This window comes from Pteronotus mesoamericanus, unplaced genomic scaffold (genome assembly GCF_021234165.1).
Source record: "Pteronotus mesoamericanus isolate MK-2021 breed Mesoamerican mustached bat unplaced genomic scaffold, CSHL_Meso_final contig_221, whole genome shotgun sequence".
Classification (NCBI taxonomy): Eukaryota; Metazoa; Chordata; class Mammalia; order Chiroptera; family Mormoopidae; genus Pteronotus; species Pteronotus mesoamericanus.
In genome coordinates, this window is record NW_026555092.1 from 13,360,052 (window position 1) to 13,372,532 (window position 12,481).

The 12,481-nt window shown below is 42.8% G+C and overlaps 1 protein-coding gene across 1 annotated transcript; it reads right to left on the reverse strand.

Moving 5' to 3' along the window:
* Positions 1 to 6,889: 6,889 nt before the first annotated feature.
* On the reverse strand, positions 6,890 to 12,124 carry SNIP1 (Smad nuclear interacting protein 1). The gene is made up of 4 exons (XM_054571565.1): positions 11,856 to 12,124; positions 10,610 to 10,709; positions 9,185 to 9,786; positions 6,890 to 7,587 (listed from the first exon to the last, which is right to left on the reverse strand). The coding sequence occupies exons 1-4, from the start codon at positions 12,077 to 12,079 to the stop codon at positions 7,323 to 7,325; spliced, it is 1,191 nt and encodes a 396-aa protein (XP_054427540.1). The 5' UTR covers positions 12,080 to 12,124; the 3' UTR covers positions 6,890 to 7,322.
* Positions 12,125 to 12,481: the final 357 nt, after the last annotated feature.

Below are 12,481 nucleotides of genomic sequence, written 5' to 3' on the forward strand. Positions count from 1 at the left end.
CTGCGCGCCGCCGCCCGCCAGGGGGCGCCCGCGCCGCACTGCGCCTGCGCGTGCGGCTACCGGAGACGACGGCCGCGTCGCGCTCTGGACCTCCGGTTCGCGCGCGCCCTGCCTCGGGGAGCCTGGTGGTGGGACTCTCGGCTCTGGGTACTACACGCAGTTCTGCCCCTTGTGGATGGCTGATCTTTACAGGCACCTCAGACTCGAAGTGCCTAGATCAGACTCCTAAGTCCCCTCAGTGAATGACTTACTGTCCACCGAATAGCCCAAGTGAGAAAACTCTCCTTCACCCCTTCCAAAACGAAGTCCCCTAGCCTGGCTACGGAACACCCCGCAAATACACTTGCTTTTGTCTGCCACCTCCCTCGTTCATACAGGCCCTCCCTATTTTGGGCTACATTGTTCCAAAAGACTCCTGTTTACACTCTTAGCTGCATTTAATCCATGATCCACAGTGGTGCCAGGATAATTTGTTTTTGGAAAACAACTGTAGTGTCTTTCCCCTGGTTTTAACCTTTTAATGGCTTCCCATTGTCCTTCATAGAGACAAGTACTAGGTACGGTATGTGTAGTGGTTAGGGACGCAAACTGGAGCCAGAACTACCTTGTTAAAAATCCTTCCTCTAGAACCTAGCAGTGGTAGCTCAGTTGATTGGAGCATTGTCCTGTGTGCAAGAGGTTGGGGCTTCATCCCTGGTGAGGGCACTATACGTTGCCATTAGGTTGCCGGTTTGACCCTGGTTGGGATGTGCATAAGAAGCAACAGATCCATGTTTATTTCTCTCTTTTCTTTCCTCTCTCTAAAATCAGTAAACATGTCCTTGGATGACAATTTTTTAAATAAAAAACAACCAATTTTTTTTTTTTAAATCCTACCTCCACCACTGATAAGCCATGCCACCTTGGGCAAGTAAACAAATTTTTCACTTGTCTCAATTTCCTAATCTGTAAAATGGAGGTAATAATACTTGCCTAATAACAATTGCTGCAAAGAGTAAATCACTTCATGTCGATCTGGGCTTGGCCGGTAATAACACTATCTAGATGTTAGCTTTTTTCATTAAGTCCAACCTCCTTAGCTTGGTTTTCACTTGGCCCCTTACCTCACCAGCCTCACCTCTCTCAATTTTTCAAGGCTCTGCAAATTTCACTATCATGAGTCTAGGGAAGATTTCCTTCCCTTCATTTCTTCCTTCCCTTCTTCCTTCCTTCCCTCTTTTCTTCCTTTCTTTCCCTTGCTTGGAAGTATTTGGGCTTCTACAGTCTGTGGAAATTCACTAGTTCTAAGAAATTCTTAGCTCTTTCTTCAGATATGCCTCTGCCTCATTTTCTCCTTCTGGAACTTAAATATAATATCTTTTATTTTTTTTACCGTCTTTTTAAAATTTTAATCTTTATTGCATTTTTTCCCATTACCATTTAGTTCGCTTTTATGTTCCTTCCCCTAGACATGGTCTATTTTTCATCTTTTTGTTTCTTTCTGCTGCATTCTGGATAATTTCTTTTGTGCATTGCTTTTGTAACCTGGGTTCTTGCTGTACTCCCTTATTAGTTCTAGAGGGGTTTTCCAACCTGTATACTTTTTATTTCCTTTTCTTGCCATACCATCCTTTTTAGGACTTCTAGTTCTATGTTGAATAAGAGTAGCCAGAATAGACAACCTTGACTTGTTCTCTATCCTAGGAGGAAAGTATTGTTTTTCACCATCAAGTATGATGTTAGCTGTAGGATTTTTGGAGATGCTTTTTATCAATTTGAGGAAGTTCCCTTCTATTTCTGGTTTATTGACAGTTTTTATCATGAATGTGTATTGAATTTTGTCAGATACTTTTCCTGCATTAATTGACATGGTTGTGATTTTTCTTCTCTAGTCTCTTGGCATAGTGGATCACATAGAATCATTTCCAAGTGTATAACCAGCCTTGCATATCTGGACTAAACCCCACTTGACCGTGTAGTATAGTTCTTTTTATATATTGCTAGATTCAATTTGCTAATATTTTATTGAGAATTTTTATGGCTAAATTCATGGGATGTCGGCCTACAAGCTTTTTTTTTTTTTTTCCTTTTGTACTTTGCTTTCTGGCTTTTGTACCAAAATAATAATGACCTTGTAAAATGAATTGGGAGGTGTTTCTTGCTCTTCTAATTTCTAGAAGAGGTGGTATAGAATGGTGCTAATTCTTGAAAAGCTGATAGAATTCTTGAGTGAAAAACATCATCATCTGGGCCTCAATATATCTTTTCAGAAGTTTTATTTTTTATTTTTCCTAACCCTCACGCAAGGACATGTCTGTTGGTGTTAGAGATGAAGGGAGAGAGAAATATCAATCGCCTCCCATATCTACCCTGACCAGGGACCAAACCCACAACCCCCTGGTGCACAGAATGACGCTCCAATCAACCAAGCCACCCAGACAGGGCTCTTTTTGACAGCTTTTTAATTAAGTTCAATTTCTTTAATATTTATAGGGCTACTCAGATGATTTATCATATTGAGTGAATTTTGGTAACTTATGGGTTTTGAAGAATTTGTCCATTTCATCTAAGTTGTTTAATTTATGTGCATGCCCTTGCTGGTGTTGCTCAGTGGGTTGAGCACTGGATTGCGAACAAAAGGGCCACCGGTCGGATTCCCGGTCAGGGCACGTGCCTGAGGTGCAGGCCAGGCCCGCGACTGGGGGCGTGTGAGAGGTGGCCAATCAATGCCTCTCTCACACACTGATGTCTCTCTCACTTTCTTTCTCCCCCCTTCCTGTCCCTCTAGAAATAAAATCTTAAAAAAAATAAATTTACGTGCATGGGTAATTTTCTTTGGCCTATCTTCCAGTTCATTAATTCTCCCTGAAGCTTCTCTTAAAGCCATCCATTAATGGATTTTTGTCTAGTTACTATATTTTTCATTCCTAACAGTTCTAGTTGGTCTTTTAAATAACTCCCATTTCACTTGTTGCTGTTTCTTGTTCCTTGTGGGTATTTTCAAACTTGTCATTTATTTCTGAGAAAATAGTTATGAACATTTTGATTTTTTTCCTTTTAGAGGTTATCATTTTTTAAGTTTTATTATTTTATTACAATTGTCCCAGTTTTTCCCCCTTTGCCCTCTTCACCCATCCCACCCTCCACTCCGTCAATTCCCACTGATCATGAACATTTTATAGTTATCTTGTAATTCAAGTACCTGAAGCTCTTTGAGAATCAGTTTCTGTTATTTCTGTTGGTTTTCATCCACAGTGCCTCTTATTGTGTGCTTTTAAAAAAATTGTATATGGGGGAGAGGGATGTGGAAATAACTGGAGGGGAGTTAAAAAGTCCCTCCAAGGAGTAATTTCACCTATTTCTATCAGATACCTGAAGGCACTAATAGTACCGGCTCATCTTAAATGGAGTCTGAGGACTGAGGTTTCCTGAACTCCCACACTACAAATGCCTGGGAGGATCCAATTTCTGATTCACTCTTTTATTCTGAAAATGATAGTCCTGGGATCGAACCCACAACCTAGTCATGCACCCTGACCATCAGCAACCTTTCTCTTTGAGGGACAATGCCCAACCAACAGAGCCACAGTGGTCAGGGTTCCCCTCAGGTATTTCTGGCTGCCAGTCTGTCTAGAAATATGCTTTCCTTTCTTTCCTCACCCCCACTGGCCTCTTCTGAGTAACTGCTCGTTCTTCCCTGACTGCTGAGGCTTTGTTGAATATGATTTCTCTGAGCTTCCATAACCCCCAGTGCTGCTTCTGCCTAGCACTGTCTGTAGCTCCCGATTATATCGCTCTGCAAGAGCCGGACCTTGCACATCTCATGACCATGAGAGGCAGTGTATCACGGTGGTTAAGAATGTGGCATCTGCGACCAGCGTGAATCCCAATCCTCTCTACCTCTGTGTGTGAATTTAACCTCTCTGTTCCTCAGTTTACCCATCTCCAAAGTGGAATGATGAAAGAATCCTGGGTTATGAGGAAGAAATTAATTAAGGTACATATTAGTATACATGTAAAATGCTTAGAACTGTGCTTCACACATAAAAAGTGCTCTTAAATACTGGCCAATTTTATTATTGAGGTCTCAGTTCATAGCACTTCTTAGGCACCCAGTTATTGAATATTTGTCTACCTTTATGAGTCATGATTTCCAAGCAGCTTTGACTTGGTGGGGTGTGGTGAGGATTTGCCTGAGCCACTCTCTACCACTGAGAATCCCACCTACTGTAATTTCCTTGAACCCCTAGAAGAGGACAGCCTGTTTCTCTCAGATCACTCCACCAAGCTCTGCTAGGGAGGTGGGAAGCCACAGTCCAGAGGAATGGCCACTGAACCTTAAGTTCCTAGCTCTACCACGAACTTGCTGTGGGCCTTCAGCTAACCAATTTCATAGGATCCTTTCCACATCCTCCATCCTGCCCTGCTGTGCCCTGGACTGTTCAGTCAAAAACAATGCCCTCCTCACAACTGGTTCAAACTCCACTTAGTCTCTAAGAAATACCTTAAATGCCACCTCTTGTCACAGTACAGCCTACTTCCATATTATTGCTCCCTGCTTGTGACAGCTGTAAACCAAATGCTAGTATAGTAACCTGATGCAACCATTGCTTTAAGGAATTAATTCACTTTAGGGTAGATGTGAACAAATCAACTGTCTTAATATTGCTTCTCATTTCAGAAATACACTGGAAGCTTCACCCAAGAGACCAAATGAAACTTTCAATTCCAAAGCTTTAATTTAGATTAAGTAGCCTTTTCAGCTGATAGGAACTCACATACCCAGGAACATTGTGGGCATATTGTGGTGCCATTCTTAGGCTTTGATTAACATTGTATCATTTCATTCTTCACATCCACAAATTTCCCCAAAGGGAAAAACATTAAAAAAAATATACCCATTTGGGCACTGTATCAAATATACTCAATAATACAATTAAAAATTTTTTTCAATTAGCTGCATTGATTGCTTTCACTTATCGCCAGGACACAATAAAAGTATTTGAAAGTTAAATCACCAGCTGCACGTAACAAGCTGTCCTTAGTCAATGCGAGAATGAAGGAACTAGATGACTAGGAAAAGCTTGATGGGGAAAATCTAACGATTCTGTCCCATACCTCTGCAGAAATGCAGACCATCACAGAGGATTTAGGGAGAGGTTCCAGAAGCAAAGGGCTGTTCTGGAGGTAACTTGATTTTGACAACGATTTATAGACAAGCCAACCAGAGTGGAGAAAATGTAGGGAATAAAGAAGTTGCAAAAAGCTTAGATGAACATTTGTTTCTAAGCAATGAATTAATTCAAGGAGAAAGCTTTAGGATTGTCTCCTTCAAATGAGAAGTCTGCTGGTGATATCTGGCAGTGGAGATGGGTGGTATCTTTTCTTTAACCCTCTTAGAAAAAAATAAGGGTGGGGAGCAACTTCCTAGATTTTTGGTATAAGGAATCTCTTAACCCAGGAAGCAAGAGCTTACTACACAATTGGGACCTCTTACTGAAAAATGTAGGCAAAGTGGTCATCCATCACAGTGCCCACCAGGATGGTTTTGAAGCCAAGCCCAAGGCCTCCAGGAAGCAGTTAGGAAGAGCACAAGCTGAACAAGGAGGCCCTGGCGTGAGATGCCAGATTAGTGCCTAATTCCTGGATCAACAGAAAAATCCATCACAACAAAACCCATGCTCACATAATCTGTGATCTATGGCACATATCAAAATTAGACAACAGCCATTACAGTAGCCCATGTACAACACAGTGGGGGAGGAGTGATCATTGTTTTTACATGGTTATAGCTTCCCTTCATCTAACCTTACATCTAACTAACCTTATTAAGTGTTCACTCTTCGAAGAGGATCTTTTCATTTCTTATTGAGTAAACATTAGTCAGCTGCTACCTCGAGTACACACGGGTGAGACCTTAATGGAAAAACAATATAAAGAAGACCATCTAATAGTATCATACATTTCAGCCGAAGAGACCTACTTAGCAGCAGCAACAATCGATTTGTATCATCTCTTTCTCTCCATCCCACCTTAGGATGAATTGGTGAGGACAGGGATAAACTGGTATAAGGACCACCACGTTTAACCTGTCCCAACTCTGACTATTCAGGGAAGGAAAATCCCTTCACTGCCAATTCAGAAAACACTGCTGCTTCAACAGGACTAAAACTTGCTTGCTGAGATATGGGGCTATATTTACAAATTTTATTATTTTGCATCCCAAAAATACATATAAATGAAAACCTGCTCTTCAAATGCAGGGAGGCCTTTGCCTATAATGTAGTATTACATTTACATCACAAAACATTCTCATATGAAAATCAGTATGCAGCTCTTTCACACACAATTATATATACAACACTATATATACGTACGTTGTTATGCATTTTCTACTTACACAGATTCCTTTAGTGGAAAATTAGGAAATTGGGCAATTCCCATGCTTTCCAGCTTTGGGAAGGTAAATACAACCTCTCTAAATGTTTTTTAAAAAGATGAAACATAAACTACACAACCTTCTTTAGACATACACATGTTGTTAGAATAAAACAAGGACCCTGCCACATAAATGACAGTGTTTCTCAAAAGAGGAAAAAAAAGAGAACGTTTGGAAAAAAAAAATGTAAAGTTGAAGAACAGATTAAGATGATCAAAATTGTTATGTACATGCTCCATAGAGAAATCAGAACTCTCAGAGGAAACAGATGCATAACACACTCCAGCCTCCTGGGGCATTAGATCCCAAGGGCAGTAGTCATGATCTTCCATTACAGTCCCATGCTTGAGGAGACTCCATAAAGCATCTGTTTAAGTCCAACAGTCAACAGTGAGGTCATGTGGTAAATTCCCACCCCCGCCCCCCCAAAAAAGAAGTGCAAAATTAACTTCTGTGACTCAAGAGCTCAACCAGTTCAAAGCTTTGGTATATACTGGAGGCTGTTCTGGTGATAACCAAAGCTTAGAAAAATTCTGTTAAGGGATTTGCCCCAGAAACAAAAATAAAACAATCCCAGTTCACAAAGCCTATAAATAAAGTAACTGTACAAAGAGGACAAGCCACAGTTTCCCTTTAGCCAAGGGTTATAGTTTCCTAGGCAGCAGTTCTGAAAGCACCAACTAAAAGCCACAATGCTTCTATGAAACACGATGTGTTGGTGAGACTGTTCTGAAAACATATGCCCAGAGGCAAGTGGCTGATGTGCCACAGAAAAAAAGTTCAACGAAACATAAAGACTTAAGGCAATAAGAGGCATTACCAAGAGCACCATGGTGCTCCCGAGTCAATCACAAAGCCTTTGCAGAAAGGAACGGTCTCTCTCAAGAGTTTGTTTCTTAGTTTGCTAGCTGTCAGATACTTCCTCCTCCTCCTCCTCATCCTCATCTTCTTTCCTGTCTACTTCAGAGGTATCAGAGGACTCATGAAGCAGAACATACTCTCTGCTGCTGAACCCAAATTTAAGTACATCTTTTTCCTTCAGTTCATAGTATCTCTGTGGCTCAATGCGCTTGTTGTTCAAGAATGTTCCATTGCCTGAGCCAAGGTCAATGATGTAGGGCTTCACCCTGCGGCCAACTGTCCCATCAGCACGGGTATATTCCACGAGCCTAGGAGAGATAAGAGAAAAACCTAAGGAGGGTAAGGGAAAGAGAGGATGGGGGCATAAATCATGATGGAAGGAGACTTGATCTGTGGTGGTGAACACGCACTACAACATACAGATTTATTATAGAACTATACACCTGAAACCTATATGATTTTATTAACCAATGTCACCCCGATAAATTCAATATAAAAAAAAAAAAAGAGAAACCTGTAGGCCAAATCCTGCCTCAGGTCATCCAGCCTTTTGCTAACACAGCCTAGATGGGGTAAATAATGTGGCTTTAACACAGTTCAAGTTCAAACTCTAAGAAATCAAGGGGAAGGCATGGCCTTGAATCTAGAAATTAAGAGCAAATTAATATTCATTAGAAAGGTGAGACCTGGTCGCTGCAGGACAGTAAATTCACGATAGATCAAAATTTTAAATGCAGAATCCTGAGGGGAAGGCAGAGACAAATGTATTTGGGGGGGAAAAAATTAATTAAAAAAAAATGCAGAATCCAGGAGCTCTTGACATAGTTAAGAAAACACATTTTTTTGATACTGTTTATAATCAATCTAATGCTTCTTTCACCTGTATTTCAACTTGTTGTATATCCCATCCCAATGGGAATGAAGTGTTTTTTTTTTTATTGATTGAATTTTGGAGAGAGACATTGATTTATTTTTCCACTGACTTGTGCATTCGTTGGTTATTTCTTGTATGTGCCCTGACTAGATATCGAACCCCCAACACTGGCAAATCGAGACAATGCTCTAAGCAACTGAGCTACCCAGCCAGGGCAAGAAAATAAAGCAGATTTGAACTTCAGAGTTAAGGGAGTTAGATTTGAGCCAGAATTCTACTATGGCGATCATTTATTAGGCAAGTCACTTGGCTTTGCTGAACTTTAGCTTTCTCACCTGTCAAATGGGAATATTAAGACCTCTGCTAGCCATTTCACTGGATTGTTGTGAGGATCAAACAGTAACAGGTGTACTATGCAAACAGTCAACATACAGATACAGCCAAGACATATGCCAAGCATTCTCAATTATATTTCCATTTAACCCTCACTAATAGCCCTGTGAGGTATGTAGAAACTGAAGCCCGGAAAGCGGCTTGTCCCAGGTCAAACACCTGGTAAATAGCAGTGGCAGGATTCCCAACACCAAGTTCAATGCTCTTATACAAATATAAGGGATTACTAAAAGGGCAGTTAGATCAATACTCCTTAAGACCAGTATCAGATATAAGAGGTATGGATTCCTCTGCATATACATGCACATGAAACTTAGTAATCCTGACCTGGCTGGTATGGCTCAGATGGTTGGAGCTTTGACTGTAACTGAAAGGTTGTGAGTTCAATCCACAGTCAGGGCACATACCAAGACTGTAGGTTTGATCCCCAGTCCGGTGCCTCTAGGAGGCAATCAATTGAGGCTTCTCTCTCACATCGACATTTCTCTCTCCCCCTTCCTCTCTCTGAAAGCAATGAAAATATGTCCTCGGGCAAGGATTAGGAAAAAAAACAAATACAAAGGAACCCCAAAACTTAATAATCCTAACTGAGACACTAACTGCTGCTCACACGAGTTCCTTTCTGCAAATGTACTTACCGATACTGAAAGACCGCATGCTGCTTTGAACAAGAGGGATGATCTATTGGAATGTCTGCAATACGACGGTGGCGCCCCAGGAGGTAAGCGCTTTGTCGATGGATGTACATGACTGGAAGAACCTCATCATTTTTAAAGGGGTAAAGACGCCACCGTTTTTTAGGGATACGTGCTTCAGGGGGCTCGCTATATTTAATGACTACACCCCGGTAGGTGTTGGTGTCCTCAAGAAGTGCCCCAGAAAGTTCAAAGCTTGGCTTTTCCTTAACAGGCACCTCTTTGTCTTTGTTTTTGCCACCAGGTGGAGGAAGCAACTCCTGAGACTCTTTACCACTGGCACTAACTTCATTCTTTTGACGATGCTCTCGCCGTCGGGCATTATAAAACTCCCGCTCTGCTTCCTGAGCCTGCAGGTTCTGAAGGTCCCGATCCCGTCCCTGAGCCTGCCCACTCCCAGGTCTCTCATTAGAGGTTCTCCTCTGGTGGGAGTGGCCCCTGTGCCTGTCTCGGTCACTGTTCCTAGCTCGCCTGTGTTCCTGTCCGGATGCGTCCCGGTGCTGCCGATCCTCCCGTTCTCTCCGGGGAGGATGATCTTCACGTTCCTGAAATGTAAACAAATTCAGTAAATTCAAGGCAGCCCACAATCTATGAACAAGCTACATTCAAAAAGTCATCTGTGATTTGGTTTGGCATTCAAGAGCAAAATGTCCCATGGAAATGAGGTTATCAGTGGTGACTATGTTTCTGGGCAAGGTCATTTTGACTGTATCCCATGCTATTGCCTAACTATAGCTCTAACAATGTGAGCCCATGTTCAGAGCCCTAGAAACAAGAGTGCCTGCAGGCAAACTTAAACAGGATCACATACAGAAAAAAGAACTAACAGAGTTAACTAGTCATATACAGAATAAATATGTAAAGGAAAAAGGTAGCTTTCTCTTGTGCCAAAAATGAAAATGTAATAGTAATCTGAAAATATCTCATTACAAGAGTAACAATTATTCAATACCTAGCAATACATTTAAAATGTATGTATGTTCTGAAGTGACAAAATTATAGAAATCGTGAACAGATTAGCAGTTGCCAGGGCTGAAGGTAAAAGTGGGAGGGAAGTGGGTGTTACTATAAAAGGACAACATGAGGGATCCTTGTGGTGATGGAAAAGTTTTATATCTTGACTGTATACATGTCACCATTGGGAGAAACGGGGTAAAACGTATACACCTGTATTATTTTTATACCTGCAAGTGAATCAACAATCATTTCAAAATAAAAAGTTTCATTTAGCAAAACAAGCAGGAAGAGCCCACCCAGTTTTGAGAAACGCCCGTTGTAGGTACAGGTTAATACATACACAACACTTTAACTATGATGGTAATAGGCTCTAGACACAAACCCAGCATCAAACCATCTTAATCCACTTACCTGCTTCACTTTGACTGTTGAATGGTGAGGACTTCGGCTTCTGTTACTCCGAGGAGACTTGCTTCTTCTTCCTGAGGACTTTTTCTTTTTGGCCGGCGATCTGTTAAGAGAATGGTACAAATGGGATTTTTCTTCCATTTCCCTTCCTCCATATAATTACCTTCAAATGTCAGGCCTACCAAACCTTCTCTTACTTACAGAACATAACTCTTTATTCTCAGCCCCTCAAAACCTTTCTTCGCTCAGCCTTTCCCATCTCAGTAAGTGGCACCACCATCCACCCGGTTCCTCAAGCCAGAAAAACCCTCGAAGTCATCCTCTCTTCTTCTTGTCCTCACCATCAACAGCTCTCCACACCCCTCCCCCACAATCACGTTAAATCCATCAGCAAGTCCTCTCCCTGTCCCCTCCCTCTCCCACTTCATGCCTACCACTGTCCTTGTTCACCGCACTGGGTTTTTTTTCTATTTCTAAAACAATCACAATTAAAGCCACGACAGGTTCTTCGCGCGTGTTGTTTTCCCTGCCTGGACCTTTACAAGGCTGGGTTAGTCTTATCCTTCAGGTCTCAGCTCAAATGGCACTTTTGCAGAGAGGTCTCCCACCTCTCTCCAATCTCTATCACATTCCTGTTTTAACCTACCCCTAATACTTGTTACTAACTAGCTCTATTTTCCTTTTCCGCTAGTTATTTTGTCTCAAGGCTAGAGAACATCAACTTGGGAGGGTACTGCCCATCTATCTTCTTCACTCTTCTGGCCCCAGTGCCTAGGGGAGTCTTTAGCACATAATAGGTACTCGGTAAAACTATGCTGAATGAATAAATGAACGAGTCTAGCACGACACAATTTTTTTTCTAGAATTTTTATCAGGTAGATCCCCTAGGCTCTCCATGTGGAAACCTCCTGGGGCAGATAATTGGAGGGACAACGCTCACACTCCATGTGCCGACAGATGGGGAAAACCTTTCATTTCAACTTAATGATCAGTGCTATCCACTGGGCCTCACTCACTGAAGTGCTGAAGAACTGAAGGGGCGGGATCTTGTCCATTAGACCATTAACGCCCATCTTCAACACCAGTGACAGGTAAACAGTAACACAAGCACCACCGGGTCCCTTCCCACCGCCTCAGGATGAAGTCCGAGCCGCTGCGCTCAGCACTCAAGGTGTGTTTCTAACGCTAGCCCCGTCCTCCTCTCTCCATGAGCCGGACCGAAGGTCCACCACGGCTGCTTCCCACTTACCGGCTATGTCCTCGGGCTCGGGTCCCGCGGTGACCAGGGCGGCCTGGCTCGCCGGCTGGCGGGGACGCGCTACCGCGGGAGCAGTCCGGACGGCGGTGAACTGGAGGCGCAGCCTCCGGGCTGAGGCGCTCTTGCTTAACCACCACCGCCGCCGTGGCCACTATGTCCTCGTCCCGGTGCCTTCGCCGGCTTCCCCGCTCCCGCTCGCTTTTCACCTCCTTCATGCTGATATATCCGCGGAGCAAAGGAAAAACACAGCCGTTGCGATCCTCTCGTAGAAAGGAAATGACGTGTTAGACCCCTGGACTTCCGCTTCTGGGATGCTCGCTCTCCCAGAAACCCTCGCTGCGCTGAAGCTAGACACGTGACTACGACGCTTGTGGGCGGGGCCGTAGTGGCGCCGCTAGGGTGGCGGGAGTTTTAAGTTTCAAAAGCTAACTCTGGAAAGCAGCTAGGCTCAAGGCTGTTGCCACGTCACTAGTAATTCCTAAACACCGAGACAACCTACGGTATTTTGCCGTGTATAATGAGGACTTTTTTGTCCAGATTTTTAAGGGAAAAATAGGGATGCGCATTATACGTGGGTAGTATCTGAAATACCTTGTATCTGTTCTTATGTTTTGTAA